Source organism: Phyllobates terribilis, unplaced genomic scaffold (genome assembly GCF_046119375.1).
Source record: "Phyllobates terribilis strain yellow unplaced genomic scaffold, ASM4611937v1 Scaffold_1__5_contigs__length_1240528914, whole genome shotgun sequence".
Classification (NCBI taxonomy): domain Eukaryota; kingdom Metazoa; phylum Chordata; class Amphibia; order Anura; family Dendrobatidae; genus Phyllobates; species Phyllobates terribilis.
Genome location: NW_027362761.1, coordinates 221,000,847 through 221,021,498, shown reverse-complemented (window position 1 = coordinate 221,021,498; position 20,652 = coordinate 221,000,847). Strand labels below are relative to the sequence as shown.

General features: G+C 42.3%; 1 protein-coding gene across 1 annotated transcript in view; it reads left to right on the top strand.

Moving 5' to 3' along the window:
- Positions 1–20,652, top strand: part of CNTNAP4 (contactin associated protein family member 4) — a 636,367-nt gene that overhangs the window by 443,877 nt on the left and 171,838 nt on the right. Inside the window, exon 12 of the mRNA XM_073670996.1 lies at positions 14,496–14,615. Within this exon, the coding sequence (XP_073527097.1) occupies positions 14,496–14,615 (120 nt within the window). The remainder of the gene's footprint in view (positions 1–14,495; positions 14,616–20,652) is intronic.

The following is a 20,652-nucleotide window of genomic DNA, read 5'->3' as shown; positions in this document are numbered from 1 at the left end:
GTGGGACTTTCTCTATTAGTCCATGTATACTGACCTCCATCAGGTTGCAAACTGAATATAATTTTTTTCTGCATCTAGCTCTGAAAAAATATTTGGCCTTCTAGCAGTGTGTGGGACTTTCTCTATTAGTCCATCTATACTGACCTCCATCAGGTTGCAAACTGAATATAATTTTTTTCTGCATCTAGCTCTGAAAAAATATTTGGCCTTCTAGCAGTGTGTGGGACATTCTCTATTAGTCCATCTATACTGACCTCCATCAGGTTGCAAATTAAAAATAATTTTTATCTGCATCTAGCTCTGAAAAAATATTTGGGCTTCTAGCTGTGTGTGGGACTTGTTCTATTACTCCATCTATACTGACCTCCATCAGGTTGCAAATTGAATACAATTTTTTTCTGCATCTAGCTCTGAAAAAATATTGGGCTTCTAGCTGTGTGTGGGACTTGTTGTATTAGTCCATCTGTACTGACCTCCATCAGGTTGCAAACTGAATATATTTTTTTCTGCATCTACCTCTGAAAAAATATTGGGCTTCCAGCTGTGTGTGGGACTTGTTCTATTAATCCATCTATACAGACCTCCATCAGGTTGCAAACTGAATATAATTTTTTTTCTGCATCTAGCTCTGAAAAAATATTTGGCCTTCTAGCAGTGTTTGGGACTTTCTCTATTAGTCCATCTATACTGACCTCCATCAGGTTGCAAATTAAAAATAATTTTTATCTGCATCTACCTCTGAAAAAATATTTGGGCTTCTAGCTGTGTGTGGGACTTGTTCTATTACTCCATCTATACTGACCTCCATCAGGTTGCAAATTGAATATAATTTTTTTCTGCATCTAACCCAGCCAATAGTTTTGGCCTAATACCACAGTTTGGCCACTCAGCTCTGCTCGGTTCCCATCCATTGTTTTTTTGTGCAAACAACTCCAGAGTTGTGAATTAGTTAACCACCAAAATGAGTGGAAAAAGGCCTGCTGCTGGTGGAAAGAGGAATAGGCGTGTTGGGAAGGGGAAAAAAGGTTGTGTCCGTGGGGTAGGTGTTAAAGCAACAGTAACATCTGCAGAAGAAAGACCATCTTCCAGCCAAACTAAAATGTCTACTTCTTTTAGCGGACAATGTGATAAGATTCCTTTCTTACGGCCACGCCAATCGCTACAAATTCCAGATGAGGCACAAAAACAGCAGGTGCTTCAACGGATATCAAGTGCTCCTTTAAGTGGGCTCTCCTCCACATCAACTTCAACATCACAAATACTCCAGTCCTCAAAGGTGTCACCCCAATCGCACTTGCTTCCTCACAGCTCCCAAATCTCCAGCTGCCCGTCTGAGTATGAGGTAGAACAGATGGTTGAGTCTGCAGAGCTGTTTATTCATACTATAGCCTGGGAATCAGAGGTCGACTCCAGCGCTTCTGTGAATCCAGACGAGGAAATGATCTGCACTGATGCCCAGAATCTTTATGAGTCGGATCCAGGACCAGACGCAGAAGGTTCTGACCATAATGTAGACCCTCATTCCCAAACTGTAACTCCTGTTGGTGGAGACAATGAGGAAGACGATGATGACACTCAAATACCTGATTGGAGCGACAACTTTAGTTTTTTGTCAGGGCAGGAACAGGTTGGCTCTTGGGACGACGGGTGTGATAACGCACAGGGTGATGATGATGAGGTTGGAGATCCCACTTACTGTCAACCCACAGTCAGCCAAGAGATGAGGTCAGCAGAGGAGGTGGAGGAAGATGCTAGTGACGACGAGGTCAGGTTGCGCCTTCCTGGACAGAGACGTAGTACTGGAAGCATGTCAACAACTGCATCCTCAAACACAACTCTGCCTCTCACCACAAATCGTGGTGGCTCTTCAGGTCACATGGGTGCTAAGCCTTGCATAGCCTGGGCATTTTTTCAGATCGATAAAGATGACCCAACTCGTGTTATCTGTAACATTTGTCAGCAAAAGCTAAGTAGAGGCCAAAAAATACATAGTTTGAGTACTTCATGCATGAACCGGCACATGGACATGAAGCATAAGTTGCAGTGGGAAGCTCAGTGTGCTACAATGTGGCCTAGCCGGCCGGGCCATCCACCGTCTGCCATATCTTGTGCATCCGCGGCCTCTTCATCCTCTGTGACTGGGGGGACAGCAGTCAGACCTGTTTTGGGGCGCAGACCTGCCACCTCTTTACCCGCAACAGCCAGCGTGATTGGCAGGTCATCATTTTCTTTGGAGGTGGTAACACCAGCTGGTGTTGAGCGCTGTCCGACATCGATAGCACCACCTTTGGATCAAGGCAACCTAACATGTCCACCTGCATCTTCCTCACAGACCAGCAGTTTGCCGGGGACACCCTTATCAACCCCGTTTAAGCACAATAGCCAGCCTTCGGTCCCTCAGATGTGGACAAGTAAAAGACCATTTCCTCCTAGCCATGAGAAAGCTAAGAGGTTGAATTTCACCATCTGCAAGCTCTTGGCTACAGAAATGCTGCCTTTCCACCTGGTGGACACAGAAGATTTTCGAGACCTTATGTCCGTCGCAGTGCCCCAGTACCAGATGCCCAGTCGGCACTACTTCTCAAAGAAAGGTGTGCCTGCGCTCGACCAGCATGTCGCACACAACATCACCGCTTCTTTGAGAAACTCTGTGTGTGACAGGGTGCATTTCACCACAGACACTTGGACGAGTAGGCATGGACAGGGGCGTTACATGTCGCTGACTGGGCACTGGGTAACTATGGTGACAGCAGGACAAGGGGCTGATGTCCAAGTCTTGCCGTCCCCACGAGTTGTGCGTCAATCCTCTTTATGTCAAAGTTCCTCCACTGCTTCTGCCTCCTCAACCTCCTCTCGGTCTTCCACCTGCACTCAAAGCCTGTCTGGTCATGCCACAAGCTTTCTAACTGCGCAGAAGGGATCCTGCACACCTCCTTACTATGCTGGCAGTAGGGCTCAACGTCATCAGGCGGTTTTTACTTTGAAATGTCTCGGAAATGTGAGTCACACAGCTGAGGAGTTGTGGTCAGCTCTGGAGAACCAATTTCATGAATGGTTGTCTCCACTGGACCTGAAACCAGGGAAGGCCGTGTGCGACAATGCTGCAAACCTGGGTGCGGCCCTTCGCCGGGGCAATGTCACACACGTGCCTTGTATGGCTCACGTGTTGAACCTGGTTGTCCAGCAATTTTTAGCCCACTATCCCAGACTAGATGGCCTTCTGCAGAGGGCACGGTCGCTGTGTGCTCACTTCCGCCGTTCGCATCCTGCAGCTCAGCGACTTACATCTCTACAGAAGTCGTTGGGCCTGCCACTTCACCGGCTAAAATGCGATGTGCCTACCCGGTGGAATTCAACTCTGCACATGTTGCAGCGACTGTGGCAGCACCGACAAGCCCTGGTGCAATACGTTCTGACGTATAGCCTGGGCCAACGAGATCCAGATGTGGGGCAAATCACGCTGGAGGAGTGGTCTCAGATCAGGGACCTATGCACCCTTCTGCACAGTTTTGAAATGGCAACGAAGATGTTTAGTGCTGACGATGCCATTATCAGCATGACTATTCCGGTGATTTACATGCTGGAGCACATGTTAAACAGAATTCGGAGTCAGGTCGTGGGACAAGAGGAGGTGGAGGAAGTAGAGGAGGAGGAGTTGTATGCGGAAGGGCTAACATCTGCAAGGTCCAGACAGTCGGCAGCACCAAGGCGGCAGGCATGTGAGGGTGGGGGAGATGGTTTTACCAGGGCGCATGGTAGCAGCCAAACTAGTGAGGAAGGTGCAGGAGCCCAGGAAGAAGTGGAGGACGAACTGATGGAAGACTCATCAGATGAGGGAGACCTTGATCACATTTCTGTTGTGCGAGGTTGGGGGGAGAGGACAGAGGAAGGAAGCATGATTGTTACCTCGCCACCAACACAACAGGGACTTGGTGCTCCTGGATGCGCAACACACATGAGTGCCTTCTTGCTGCACTACCTGCAACATGACCCTCGAATTGGGAGAATTAGAAATAATCCTGACTACTGGGTTGCCACACTGTTAGATCCCCGGTACAAAATTAAATTTGCAGAAATTATTCGTGCCATAGAAAGGGATGCACGCATGCAGGAGTATCAGCAGAGACTGTTGCAGAATCTTACATGTGCTTTTCCACAAAACACCAGTGGTGCACGTAGTGAATCTCACAGTTCCAACTTGCCAACCGTGGGTCAAGTGTTCAGCACTCAAACCATAACAGAACCACAGTATCTGCTGGTAACATCAATTTTGCGGAATCATTTCACCACTTTTTTAGCCCATCCTTTGCAAGGCCACAGGAGACAAGAAGTCTGACACATAGTCAACGCCTAGAGACGATGGTACAGGAGTATCTCCAAGTAAACATTGAAGCCATGACTGTGTCACTGGACCCTTGCTCTTTTTGGGCTTCCAATCTGGATAAATGGCTGGAGCTAGCCACTTACGCCTTGGAGATCTTGTCATGCCCCGCAGCCAGCGTTCTGTCTGAACGTGTGTTCAGCGCTGCTGGTGGTGTGCTGACAGATAAGCGCACGCGGCTCTCCACTGATAATGTAGCCAGACTCACGTTCATAAAGATGAACAAATCATGGATCCGAAACGACTTTTCTACCCCTGTGTCATCCTGGGGAGAGTAAAAGATGAATGATTGGTTAAAATCACCCTACCAACCGATTTAAGCTTTCAAATTACTAATCATGTTTATCTGTATCTTGGCTGGAAAATAATTTGGGCTTTGTAGCAGTGTGCAGCACTGATTCTATTAGGCCATCTATAATAAGCTCCACCAGATTTAAAATTACTAATCATGTTTATCTGTATCTTGGCTGGAAAATAATTTGGGCTTTGTAGCAGTGTGCAGCACTGATCCTATTAGGCCATCTATACTAAGCTCCACCAGATTTAAAATTAATAATAATTTTTAGCTGCATCTAGCCCGGAAAATAATTTTGGGGCTCCGAGATGCGCAAGACACATAAGTGCGTTCTTGCTGCACTACCTGTAACATTACCCTCATATTGTCAGAATTCGAAGTAATCATGACTACTGGGTTGCCACACTCTTAAATCCCCCAAACTTTTCGATTAACCTTTTCATTTTAATAAAGACCAAAAAAATGGTCATTTTTGAAATTATAAGCATTAGCAGGTTATTAGAAACTGAAATCAAACAGTTTTCAACTCAAAACTTTATTCTAGGTGTTGTTACATTTTCACATAGGACCCCTTGTTCGAAAGGAGCTTCTGAACTCTCTCGTCCATTGAATTTGTCAGGTTTTGGATGGTTTCTGCTTCAATTATTTTGCATGAGGACAGAATACCCTCCCAGAGCTGTTGCTTAGATGTGAACTGCCTCCCGCCATCATAGACACTCCTTTTAATGATGCTCCAGAGGTTCTGAATGGGGTAGAGGTCAGGGGAGCATGGGGGTCACACCATAAGTTTGTCCCCTTTTATGCCCATATCAGCCAGAGATGCAGATGTTTTATGTGCAGCATGAGATGGTGCATTATCATGCAAAAAAATGATCTTGCTGTGAAATACACGGTTCTTCTTCTTGAACCATGGCAGGAAGTGCTGTTTGAGAAAATCCACATACATTATGGAGTTCATCTTTAGCGCCTTCAGGGATCCTAAAGGGGCCGACAATCTCTCTCCCCATGATTCCAGCCCAAAACATTACTCCACCTCCTCCTTGTTGGCGCTGTAGCCGTGTTTGCGTGGGGTGTCCATCAACCAGCCATCCTCCACTCCATCCATCTGGACCATCGAGCGCTGCACGGCACTCATCCGTGAACAAAACAGTTTTGAAATCAGTCTTCATGTAATGTTTGGCCCACTGGAGCCGTTTCTGCTTGTGTGAAGTGGATAGAGGATGTCGACAGGATGGCGTATTCTCAGCTGCAAACCTCTGAAGGACCCTGCATCTTGTTGTTCGGGGGACGTTGGAGGCACCAGAAGCTTCAAAAACTTGTCTGCTGCTATGACAAGGCTTTTTTGCCGCTGCTCTTTTAACCTGACGTAATTGCCTGTAGAAAAGAGTCCTCAATTTGCCCTTATCAGCACGCACACGTGTGTACTGTGAATCAGCTACATACTTCTTGATTGCCAAGACACTTCATCCTGATCATCGCACAATGTTGATTGTAGTCATGCCTTGACCTAAACACTCCACAATTTGTTGCTTCTCAGCAGCCGACACATCCTTTTTCTTTCCCATTTTGGCAGAAAATGTAGGCTGCTTAATAATGTGAGACAGCCTTCTTAAGTAGTCTTGCCTTTCATTGGACACACCTGCCAAACTAATTAGCACAGGTGTCTGCAATTGCTTACAGTGATATAAAGAGCCCTGACACACATCACCATCAATGAGTTTAACTGACAAACAAACAAATTCTTCCCTTATCACTCCTAAACACTTTTTGCATAATAATTTGGAACACAGTGTACATGTGCTTTTCCACAAAACACCAGTGGTTCACGTAGTGAATCTTACAGTTCTAACTTGCCAACCGTGGTCTGTATGGAGTTGTTCAATAAAGGGCCCAAAATTAAGATAACATAGATGGGAGAGGTCTCTATGAATAGGAATTCCTAAGTATTTGATACCCTGTGAGGGCCAGGCAAAGGGAAGGTTGGACTGGATGGAATCCTATATGGATTTGGGGAGGGAGACATCGAGGGCCTCAGACTTCGCTGCATTGATTTTAAAATTTGACCATGTAACAAAGTGATCTATTTCAGCCATAACAGCATGGATGGATATATGTGATTGAGTGATATATACTAGGACATCATCAGCAAATAGAGAGCACTTGTACTCGGTGCCTCCCACCTCAATCCACCTAATATTGGGGTTATGGCGAATTGATGAGAGCAGGTGCTCCGTCATTAGGATGTATAAGAGAGGGGACAGAGAACATCCCTGCCTTGTCCCATTGGTGATTGTGAAAGGTGATGAAAATGTTCTGACGCGCCCCCTGGGCCTTGGGACACCCGGAGCCGGACCCTTTTTGTTGGATGCTGGTGGTTGTAGTCTCCGTGGCGGCGACCCGGTTCCGTGGCTCAGGGCGGTCAAACCAGTGGCGGAACTATTTATGTGGTTTTGATGTTTAAATGTCCGACTACGCCACCCGTGGATTGCGGTCAGAGTGAACCGCCGCTCCAGGGCAGACCGCTGAGGCTGGTGTTGTGGGTGCAGCAGAGCGTAGCATAACTCCCCATGGGAGGAGTATAGCCTCAGGGCAGTGTATGCGGAGGATGGGGGTGATGGTGCAGGGCAGCATCAGTAACGACACGGAGTCAGTGATGCAGTCCAGGGCCTTTACTCACAGTTTTTATTATCCAGACCACGTCTGCAGGTAACGGCTGCCCACGTCGTACTGTGCTCACCAGGTGAGGGGCTCAGACAACTCCCAGATAACTTTGGAGCGCTTCACAGGACCCTCTTTGTGTGTCCTTTGTCTGGCCTTTCTTACCAACCCTTCTGTCCGGCTGCCTCGGGCCTCCTCTTGGTAAACTTGGCGCCAGTTTCCCTGACCCTATGTGGTGCCTTCCTAGCGGGCGTAGAGAGGGGCTGCGCCACATAAAATGTCACAGCCTCCTGTTTCTAGCTGAGGGTCGTTTCCTGCCTCCACTAGTTTCGGGGACCGGTCTCCCCCTTTGGCCTGACCCCTCCACGCAGGTGGATTCGGGCATGCGGTGGCGACTCGCCCGTCCGCACCCCTGGGATCCCTTCGTTCCTCGTTCCTGGAGCCTTCTCCGCTCCTCTTCCTTCCTTCTCCCTCTTCCAGGCCTGGGCCTCTGTTACTAGGCCCGCCTCCGGAGCAGAGCTCATGCAGAGCCCCTGCTCCCTGCCACTTCTGCTCAGACTTCTCTGCACTGAACTAAGATGGTGCCCACCTTTTATACTCCCTTCTCAATGCACCCAGGAACTGCTTCCTCCCTGCTCCTGCACTACAGGGTTCCCCTTCCTCAGTGTTCCCTCCCCCCCACTCCAGCCAGGGACAGGGACTGTCGTGCCCATCTCAGGGGCATATTGGTCGCCCTGCCCCACGGCAATGTGGTGTAATGCATGCAGGTGTCGGGTCCTGATCCACACTCCATCCTTACCTGAGAGTGAGATATCACACCTCTGGGTGAGGTGCAATACCTCTGTAGCAACCGAGCCCTCAGGGTAATACAGTTCCATTTATCTTCAGCCTAGGTGACGTATTGCGATACAGGGCCGTGATTTTGGCTATAAAAGGGTCCCCTAGACCCCTACCCCAAGCTTTTTAAGAGAATCATATATGGCGTGCCAGGAGACTCTATGGAATGCTTTCTCAGCATCCAACGAGAGTATCTAATTACAAAGTTTTAACTGCATCTAGTCCAGGAAATACTTTGTGCCTAGTAGCAGTGTCTGCTAGTCAGCGGATTATCCCGGCTGTTAAGCAAGCTACACCACCTGTAGTTTTGACACTTAATTTTTTCAAAGGAAATGCTTCGGGACCACGGGATACTCAGTGAAGAGCATCAGGAGGCACCCCAAGGCATAGGGGCTGGGACTGGCAGTAGGATGCCTTACGGTGGACAGCCGAGCTCGATCCTTATAAATGCTTTTTAACTGCAGCAGCTTTAGTGGACGCTACTGGAGCTGGAATTACGCGGCTGCTGGCATGAGACTTGCCCTCCAATAGATCCTTGTAAATGGATTTAAAGTGTATTCATTCAAATTAGAGAGACAATTTAAGTTAAAAAGCTTAGAGCTGCCTCCACCACAGGGGGGCTCGCTCGACCCACCAGCGGACAGGCACCAGTATTGGGAGAGGGGGGCTGGCCGTCAAGGTTCACCGCGGCTCTGGCACAAACCCGGCGACACGGAGGTGCCACGGGCAGGAGCGGACTGAACGTGTCGGCTTCTCACTTTTTGGATTTTAGAAGGGCATGACATGCCTATATCTGTGTCTCCCCCTCCTTTTACTCCTCCACCTCTTTTCTTTTCGCATGACTATATGTACTTGTCACTTTTCCATGTGTTAGTTGTGTCTTCAGAGCAGTTTGTCAGCTTTTGGACACCTTTGAAGGTGTTTTCTATGTGTTTCTATGTGTTATTGTTTGCCTGCCATTGGTTTTAATGGTGTTCGAAGGTGTTCGACGAACAGTTCGACGAACAGTTCGGCGAACACACGGGTGTTCGACGAACCGAACCGAACTCGAACACTACGGGGGTGGCTCAACACTAGTTATGACACTTGGAAAATGATGACACAACATTTTTTTCTTTACAAATTTCAGATTTTATTTTCACCACTTAAATAAAACAAACACTAAGTATGTTTGGCATCGCCATAATCATGCTGACCTGGTGAATGATATTGCTAGGCAAATTTTACAGTGAAATGAATGCTGTAAATAAAGTAAAAAAATTGCTGAATTGTGCTATTTTTTGCTGTTTTGCCACACTTGGAATTTTTTTTCCACTTTGCAGTACATCATATGAAAAAATCAATGATGTAATTCAAAAGTAAAACTCATTCCACACAAAGCAAGCCCTCATATGGCTATGTTTCCAGAAAAAAATAAAAAAGTTATGGCTCTTGGAATAAGGAGAAAATCAAACGAAACTGCATAAACAAAAAATTGCTTGGTCCATCAGAGGCTAAATTTCTTTACAGACAGGGCAAAAAAGTACCCTATTTTTATGGACTGTCCTGGAATTTATGGGTGTTTGGCAATCCAGAGGACATAGCTCCAATTAAAATAATTTCTTTATATTATTTTTCACTGTCTCTGTAAACTCAAAATGTTTCCGTATGTTAATTCAGGTGCTGAGTGCTTGTATGGTTTAGTATACACTCACAGCTCCCTCTTTGGTGGTTGACATTGCTTGCTTTCTCTGTGCAAGTGCTGCCTTCAGTCCAAGCTTGACAAGCAAAAAATGAATAGCGTAAATGCCAATGCAAATAAAGTTCTCCATACCAGTAACGTTATCTATAGAGCCAAGGAAAAGAAAAGAAGGGACAAAATAAAAATAAAAAATGCCAGATAAATGAAAAAATTAATAACCTCTATTCAAAATATAACAAGGAGAACCAAACATTACAAAACTTTTGAAAATAGTGCATAAGAGCAAATGATAATCATGTTGTTTCCTGCCCCAGATACCCTTCCCCACACAAACATGAAGTAAGAAGAAGCCTGGGACCCTGTAAAGATGAATACCTACTAAGATAACAAAAAGTGCATACCAGTATAACCAATGCAATGCAATAACAGCATGTGAATGAAAAAATAAATCAGTATGAAAAAATCAGACCAAAGGTTCTCTGGGCATGGACTGTAGGGGTGTCTTTGCATCAATTCCTGCCCCTCGTTATTTTTAGACTCCTCGGTTTAGTTGCATTATATTGGTTTGATTTTTCTTTCACATGCTGGAGACTCCTTGGTCTCGTTGTACATTGTTATGCATCTCGTTTCCGCTTTGTAAGCACAAAATGAAAGAGAAAATGAACTATTTAATAGGCAGTCAGCAAAATAAGATGTTTCATCACCCCAAAATAGCAGACCTGTTTTCAACTTCATCAAATCTGTTAAATACAGGAGACTCCTTCTTTGCTACTGACGTGCCCCCTGGGGCCATGGGGTACTCGGAAGCCGGGCGGTCGGTTCTATTGGGGTAGTCAGGGTGGCGAGACCCGGTCCATGGCCCAGTGTGGTCAATAAATTAGAAAAGAGGGGAATAAAGTTTTAGGGATAAAGTTTCGTGATGCCAACCGTGTTATGTGGCTATAGGTGGCCGCCACTGCTGTTCAGATCCACTGGGGCCGTTGGTGATGAGCAGAGATGGTTCAGTTCTCCACGGGTAGAGCTAGGCCTCAGGGCAGTTAAATAGGTAATTTTTGATGTTGGAGGTGTAGTGCAAGGCAGGTGACGCAGCAATTAAGTCAAGGACACAGTGGGGTGCAGTCTTCAAGTTTTTACTCACAGTTTTTACGGTGCTCTTGGTTACAGCTGCTAGCCATGTTATAACAGCCCACCAAGTCCTGTGTCCTCCGGGAAGTGATCCAGCCAACTCTCAGATATCTTTGGTGCACTTGATCGGGACCCCCTTCTTGTGTACCTTCCCGGGTCGTCTCTCTGCGCTGGCTCTCACCCTCCTGCCCTGCGTCTCACACACAGTGTCCCGAGCCAGTGACCGCGGGCTCTCTTGGGTGACGTCCTCTCTGTCCCATTGTCCTATGTGGCCACCTTTTCAGCAAATGTTTGTGGTTTTGGTTACGGCACTTAGAGATACCGCAGCCTCCGGTTTGCTAGCTGAGTCTTGCAGTCCTCCACTAGTCTGGGGCTGGTCCCCTACTGCGACGTGATCCTTTCACGGTTGGCGTTAATTTTGGTGCACGGGTGGACTCCGCACTTCCCGTGCATCTAAGATCCTTTCTCTGTCTCTCGAGCCTCTCACTGCTCCGGTCTTCTCTCTTCACTCCCTGTGAAAGACTCCTGTCACCAACTGCTCTGACTGACTAACTCACTCCCTTTCTAGATCTTTCTACCTTTCCTTTTATACTACCTGTCATGTGTCCCACGTCACCAACTGCCACTCTATGTGGTGTCCTCTACCTTCAGTCCTTCCTTCAGTGCTCCCCTAAACTAATTCCTACACCCACCCCTCTACCTATTCCCCCCTCCAGACAGGGACAGGGACTGTGCTCTCCCTCAGGAGCAATCTCGTCCTTCCCTACTGGAGTGATGTGGTGTTGGATGTGAGTGTGTGGGTCCCGGGTAGTACTCTCTCCTAACCTGAGAGTAGGGTACCACACCTCTGGCTGACTGGACCCGCAGGGGCGCCACACTAGTTTCTCTTGATGCTGAATTAATTGAGGATACATTTATATCACTTTAAAAGGCTTATCCTCCACCAGTCAGCTGCTTAAACAGACACAGGATGTAAACAGTGTACGGAGTGGAACACTGCCGCTCACTGACACTGTTTAGTGGCCACTGCCAGATACTGCAGATCAGATTCTTTTCAAACATTAGTATTTCAGTATTTTCAATATTTAGTGCAATCCTATACTCTGTTATTGTTGACTGTTTCTCCCTTACCTTTAATTTCTCTTGTTAATCGTTCTTGCTTAATACCACTTTTCCGACTTAAATTATATGAATAGTAATTGAAAATTCGTTATGCATTTTTGTATGGCTTTGGTAACATTTACAATAAAGTGTGACTTTCTCGGTTTACATATTTTAAATAGAAATAAATAATTTAGTATATACAAATTGTATGCAGGCCTATTGTATACCGCAGGGGAAATAAGTATTGAACATGTCACCAATTTTCTAAGTAATATATTTGTAAACGTGCTATTGACATGAAATTCTCACCGGTAACAACCCATCCAATCCACAAAATCAAAGTAATCGAACCATATTTGTCCATTAATTAAGTTATATGTATTAATGAGAAACGACACAGGGAAAAGGTATTGAACACATTAAGAAATAAAGGTGCAAAAGCCATACAAAGTCTTGAAAACAGCTGAAATCTATCAGTAATTAGAAAGCAATCCTGTCACTTAGTGAAAAACAATATAATCTGCTTCAACTGATGGTCAATAAATAGGTGTCTCATTAGCAAGATGCCACACAAGAAACATCTCATGATGGGTAAAACCAGTGAGCTGTCTCTAGACTTTTGCAACCTAATTGCTGTAAAGCATACTGATGACATTGGTTTCAGAATTTCTAAATTAACTGAAGGTTCCAGTGAGCACTATTGGGGCTATAATCCGGAAGGGGAAAGAACATAATTTTAACATAAACTGACCACAACCAAGTCCTCTCCACAAGGTTTCAGACAGAGGACTGAAAAGAATCAGAAGAGTTGCCCAAGAGCCAAGGACCACCTGTTAAGAGCTATAGAAAGACCAGGAATTAGCAGGTACAATTGGTTCAAAGAAAACTATAAGTAATGCATTCAACCTCCATGGTGTGTATGAACGCTCACCACGCAAGACTCTATTGCTGAACTAAAAGCATGTTCAAGCACTTTTAAAGTTTGCTCAACAACATTAGAAAAGCCTGTGAAATACTGGGAGAATATAGTCTGGTCAGATGAGAACAAAATTTAACTCTTTGAATGCTATAATACACACTATGGTTGGAGATCAAAAGGCACTGCATATCATCCCAAAAACACCATACCAACAGTGAAGTTTGGAGGTTGTAACATCATGGTGGGGGGCTGTTTTTCAGCATATGGCACTGGAAAATTTTATATAATAGAAGGAAGGATGAATGGATAAATGTACTGAGACATTCTTGATAAAAAATCTGCTGCCATCTACCAGGATGATGAAGATAAAATGAGGGTGGACATTTCAGCAAATCAATGATCCCAAGCACACAGCCAGGGAAACTCTCAATTGGTAACAGAGAAAGAAAATAAAGCTGCTAGAATGGCCCAACCAATCACCTGACCCGAATCCAATAGAAAATTTCAGAGTTCATAGAAGGAGCCCATGGCACCTTCAGAATTTGAAAAGTGTTTGTGTGGAAGAATGGGCCAAAATCACACCTGAGCAATGCATGCGTCTAGTTTTTCCATACAGGAGGCATCTTAAAATTGGCATCACCAACAAAGGCTTTTGCACAAAGTATTAATTACATTTCAGTAACCATGTTCAATACTTTTTCATTTACTGTGAAATACTGTGTCATTTCTCATTATTACACATAACTTAATTTATGGACATCTATGGTTTGGTTTGCTACTGACATCTGGTGAGAATTTCATGGCAATAGCACCTTTAGAAATATATTTACTTGAAAAATTGGTGACATGTTCAATGCCTATTTCACCTGCTGTATAGACTAGGCCTGCATACTATTTGTATATACTAAATTATTTATTTCTGTTTACTATACTCTTTATATTTTATTTTCAATACATTGGAATAAAATAGTTACTAATTACATTACAGCATTTAAAGCCAAGCAAATCAGACTTTATTTTAAATGCTACTAAAGTCATACAAAACTACACCCGATGTATTTATCCAACCACCATTCCATTCATACTCCTCAAGTCATGCCATGAGGAGGATCATATGGCTCTGGACTTCCCGTCTAGTGATCAGTGGGAGTCCTAGTGAAGGATAGGTGTCAGTGACATTTGTCATTTGTTGGTAAAATGAAAAATATTTTGTAAACAGCAAGTCAAGGGAAAGACACTGTGAGACTTTCTAAAATGTTGGCAGCAATTTCAGTACACTCTGATCCTGCAGAGAAAGAAGGCTTTTAAATCGTTCCATAGGAAGAAATATATTTCATTGAAGATTGTAAGCTCAAAATTAGAGTGATACATTAGTAAAAAGGATATTTCCATTTTCTATAACCTCAATTCTGTAATTCTTTATGAGTAACAAACTTTTTTTTTGCAAATTATTGTATTGTACAATATTATGAAAAGGTTTTACTTTATTTTTCAGCTAAATATGAACAGTCGTGTGAAGCATATAAATATAAAGGAAACTCATCTGGATTCTTCTACATTGATTCTGATGGGAGTGGGTCTCTGGAACCGTTCTTGGTTTACTGTAATATGACAGGTAATCTATGTCATGATCTATGTGTGGTGTGCATATGCGAACAGAAATAATTTTAGAGGAAAATATACTAAGCTTAAATCCAAAATAGCCTCAGATTTTTACAGTTTTGTGCAATGCATAGGTGCAATATTGTGCAAAGGTATAATATATAAACAACAAATGGCAGTGAATGTTCAAATTTCTAATTTTCCTTACCCTTTAAAGCTTCACTGTGCATAACATTTTATTATTTGTAACTAAAGATGAACAAATCTTTTGAAATTCAGCTTTTCTGAATTGTACCAAAAAATGTAATACGAGCCAAATTGATTTACTGTGAATTGTAAATATTGCTAAGACTCCAGATGTACTGAAAATACATGTATAGCATTCTGAGATCTCGTAGCACTGTATCCAACCCCTTTTCAAGTTTCCTAATGGAAACACAGCCCAAGAAATGTCAAGGTCAACTCCACACATATAGCTGTGGGTAAACGAATGGCACCAGGTAGTAACCAACATACTGTTTCTCACACACTAATCTTCATTGCTTTGCTGTCACACACAGTTTGATCAGTATTTTATGACTTTCTATCCCTATCCAAAGCTGTGAGCTGTGACGTCCTCTCCTCTCACTATCCACATTCACTACAAAATTGATGTTGCATTCCCTGCTTCTTCAATTTTTACATGCTCCTATATGCTTTATGTTTATCAAAAAATATTTGTTGCAGCAGTGGTAAAGGAGGACTATATAAGGAGAAAGGCTCAAAAAGTTTAATAATTAAAACAGGTACTTTTATACCCAGTACTAATAATGACGTTAGTCGTATTTGTTGGCAATGTTACAAATTTTGCATTTGTATCCAGGAGCTTCTGCATCTATATGCAATTTTGTGCAAAAGGAGTAACGAGTGATAGTAATCAGTATTCTTGAGAAATTTGCGTTGAGAAGTAAATTGTTTTGGAAAAACTTTAATTTGTTTATTTTACAAAGAAAGGTACTATTCTGTTAGCAAAATGTTTATTGTATACAATTATTAGGCATGCTACTTTTAAAATGTTAGCATTTTTGCTTACTTTTTTATTTATTAAATGTTTTCTAAAACCAGCCAGTTCTTATTTTTTCATGATACAAGCAGGCAATATGATTTTTCAAGATGACATTTATAAGATGAAGGCAAAATTTACAATTCGTTCTGGCAGTGTATTCATTGCAACAGACCAAAAGTCACAAATTTATGCAATGGTTCCTCTAAACAGTTTTGCTGTTGCCTTTGACTCACTTGTAAAAAAATGATTGTGGCACATTGTGGCACATAGTAAAAAATACAGTTAAAATTAAAGTATTGATAATTCAGCATATAAAGACTGATGAGTGGATCTTTCAAAATTAGAATTCGCTGTGTACACCAAATTTTCTCAAAATATTTGATTTATATTTTTGTGAATCTCAGGTCAACTTTAGTGGACTATTCTCCTCTCCTTTATCCCTTTTTTTAATTATATATATAAATATTTATTTCCTTTAAAATATGCATCAAGGGAAGGTGGGTGTTACTCCAAAGCTGAAAGAGTGTGCCCAAAATGACCACTTTACCATGTATACCCATTACGCTCTGCACTCTCCAACTCCTTATATCAACCCCTACAATACTTCTAATATTTTTTAACTCTCTGTATCAAGCCAATCCATGTCATGAGGGCTTGAGACTAATTAGCATATGTCTGTGGCCCCCCTCAAACCCTTTGAAAAGTCACATGTTTGTCTTAAAATTCAGCAAATTAAAAATGCTACCAGAAGCTTACACCGGGCAAGGACTGGAGAGAGATATGTCAAAAAATGTGACATTTGGTAAAAGTTTGAATTTTATGAATCTGTCTAATACATCTGGATAACCAAAGTTGTCGAAGAAAAATAAAAAAGACTTTAAAAAAAAATACAACTTAAAAAATTATGCCAATCTCTAGAGAATGAGGCGCATATGTAGTAGATTACTCAAGAAAACTGGAGAAACAACAGAGATAAATTGGGGCCCAAGTCATATGACGTTTGACTTTTCTATGAGATATCCTTTCTCTCAATTGGAATTGGCAGGATGTAGAGCTAGTTGATTGAAATGTGATGTTTCAAGAGAAAAAAATGCATATTTTCTTGCACATTATGTTGCAGATATTTTTGAGAAGGATTGTCCTGCAGTCTCTCACGAACACATGAGGATATGGCTGATAAGGGCATGATTTCCTTCATGTTAAATTTTAATTCTAGTTTCATACAGGAAATATTCTTTTCTAAGGCTCTGGCTTTCTGCCCTCTCCACATTACTGTAAACGGGCACCCTTGCCTGAGCTGAGCAACCGTGTTCAATGTGGAGTTAAGACTATTATTTCATATGCACGGCAACCTGTAATTTGAAAGAAAACTTACATTTCAGTTAGACTTTTGTGAGATTAAATTTAATAAAACAGACTGATCAGCTCAACCTAATCATTATTTATACAAATAAATATTTCTTTGACTTATTACATATACAGCATACATATATACAGTACCAGTCAAAAATTTGGACACGTCTGTCCATGGATTGGTTTTACTTCTTCTTATTGGAATGTCCCCATTGTAGATACAAACTGAAAGCAGCAAAACAAACCAGAATATGTGTTAAACTTTATATTTCTCTAAGTACCCCCTTTTCCTATGATGAAAGTTTTAGACACCCTTTGCAGCCTCTCAAGCAGATTTATCAGGTAGTCACCTGAAATGAACAGGTATACATTGTCAAGAGTTCATTTGTGGAATCACTTGTCTTCAGAGAGTGTCTGCAACAATTAGGTGTGTTTTGCAAGGGCAAGGTTGGTGCACAATTCCATAGAATGCTGAGCTCTGTTCTGCAACTGTTTTTAGCCAGAATATGGCAAGAACCACTTTGCTAGGTAAAGAGAAACACCAGTGCATCATTATCCTTAAATGCAGACATGTAAACCATCAATCACTATGATAAAATTTGCTCTCGTGAGGACCTTCCTAAGAAGAGGTCATGTATTACCTCTGCTGCAAAGGAGAGGGTCATTAGAGTTACCAGCCTCAGAAAAAGAAAATTGACAGCACGTGAGATAACAGCCCTCATAAATTATGCACAGACATCAAGTTGCAGACACAACTTAGCATCAACTGTCCAAAGAAGATAGCGAGTAGCAGGCCTATATGGCCTATATGGCTGAATTGCTGCAAAGAAGCCACTACTGAGGATCACAATCAAAAAGAAACTTTTTTTAAGGGAAGTAACACAAGGACTAGAGATTAGATCAGTGAAAATCTGTACTGTGGTCAAAATTTGAGATTTTTGGTACCAATCAAAGATGAGTCCAGCCAATTGCTTTAAATGCATTCTGGTTTATGATTGAATGAAATTCAATAAATTATCAAATTATCCAATATCCTGTACATGATTTGATGACTCATATCTGCCACTGTTTGCCTACATAGATGTTCATTTGCTTCCAGTGATATCCATTCAGTTACACAAGCCTACAGGACACAAACATCAGGCATCACTGTGATTTACCTACAGTATGTGTACAATAGTATTATGCCTATTATAGCACAACCCAAGAAGATGAGCCTCTTATATCCACCTTTTAATTATTGTTTTACTTATTCACTCTATGAGCATCTTTCTTATATTACATTTCCTTCTTGTTGCCTATGGCCCTAAGGCCATTCATTTTTGGTTGGTTGATTGACCCTGGATCCGAAAAAAGATCTACCCCAAACTGTTCCTACAATATTAATATAATAAAATTGTCCAAAATTGGTATCTTGGTATGGAAGCATTACGTTTTGTTTTTTTCAGAACTAATAAGACTAAGTCAATACTTGAAAAACAACCCCTTCTCCACCAAACATAACAGTTAGTACAATGCGGTTAAGCTGGTGAGCTGGTAATGTAATCTTGGCATTCACCAAACCCGGCCTCGTCCATCAGACTGTCAAATAAAGACGCTTAATTCATCACTCCGCAGAAAACGTCTCCACAGTTCCAGTGGCAGAATCCAGAGTCCAGTCGTGGCATGCTGTACACCACTCCATCTAAAGCTTGACATCATGCTTGGTGATGTATGGCTGGCAAGCAACTGCATTACCATGGGAAGCCTTGCCATGAAGCTCCCATGCTTCTGGACTAGCGATATTTAGTCAGCAGGGAATTGGTAACTTTTATGCATTATGCACCTCAACACTCATTGACTTTGCTCTGTATGGCATATGGTGTTACGTAGTTTGCCACTTTGTGTCTGAGTTCTTGATTCCTAAATGTCTCAATTTTTAAATAATACTTCTCAATAGAGATGGGCGGATTGATTTGTGGGATTCCGGTCCATCGCAATAATGACATCACACCAGCCTAGCTAATAAAAAGCCATGCAATGTGATCCCAGAAAATAGAGCAAAGGCTGCAATCACCACCATAGCCTCTGCCCCCTCCCTGAAATCAAGTGTCATCAGTGATGTCCATTTCAGGGACTGGGCTAGTCCCTGCTCTACTAAGCATGCGTCGTTTGTCAATTCTGATGGATGCTCATCAGAGCTGGAGAGAGAGCGCATTGTCACTCTGCACTGAGAAGAATATTTCACAGTGACAAGATCCTACTAAGCATACATTGGAATTGACATCCGACTCATGCTTAGTATGGTCCAGCACCTGAAATGGATGTCACTGATGATGTTTCATTTCAGGGTGGGGGCAGAGGCTACGGCAGGTGACCGCAGCCTCTGCCCGCTGATGACAACTCGTTTGTCCCATCGTGCACTGAGATTCTCACATGAAGCATTATCACTCAGAAGATAGTAAAAAAAAACAAAAAAATAAAGAAAATAAAGTAGTTAAGAGTAGTCAGGTAACAATAGGGACGTTTTAATTAAGGTATATTAGAAAAGAGCTAGATTATGACAGTAAATAGATAGAGATTTATATTTAAAATAAATTTTAGCTTTGAACCACTTTAATAATAATAATAATAATAATAATAAATATCCTGGAGTAGAAAAAACAGAAAAAGCAATGCATAATGCAAAAGACCTTAATATGGAAGGTTGCAATACACTGTACGCTACAGACAGATGTGCTCACATTTTGGAGATGTGCTTATGACAGGCACATGTCTTTTGAACGGTTTGTTGTTTTAATAGATCACTTCTCACTTCTCGCTGCAGGTGGCCCTCCATCTAGGTATTAGTCGTTCAGCACTGTGAAAAATGGAGACGTTATGAGAGCTGGCGAGTAATTCACAAGGGTTCAGTAGCATAGTTAACTGTATATTGTAGATAAAACATGCTGTATTGTTTTACATGTTTCAGTGTCACATCGACGCCAAAGAAATGCTGAAATGTGTATGTTTTAGCTACAGTAAAAAGGTAACTGAACTGCTTCTGAGCTATGGTGGATTTCTCAGCATCACTCGCAATGCTCACAGTACCCCTCCATTTTTAAAATCCTGAGCCACTGTTTTAAAACAAGATCTCCCCACATTGTGTATTTAATGCAAAGCCTAGACTATAGTATTACGGTCATTTTTTATTTAATTTTATATAATCCCTTTTATTTATATATTATCTTTCAGAACCTATATATTCTAATTAAATATGTATTTTTAGTTTTCTCAATTCATTTTATAGTTGATTTTGAAATATTCTTAATGCAAATTTAGAGCTATAAGGCTAGTTAATGACTGACGTTCACACTATGAAGCACTGCATATATTATTCTGAAGTCAATATTTCCATTCAATATTTCACAAGAAGCTTAATCCACCTTCCAACAATATAAGGCACAAGGTAGATTGTTCTTCACTCTTGAGAATTGAAGAACAGATGCTGGTATTTTCATCACTAACTGAATGCCAGTATTATGGAAAAATTTTGCTGATCGTTCCACTAAATATTTAACCTGAGAGACTGAAACATATGTTTATTTAAAGTGCACAGAGAAAAAAGATTTACAGACTACATCTACTTAATTCAGCTTATGACAAATGATTTTAGTCTGACATTTCGTCTACC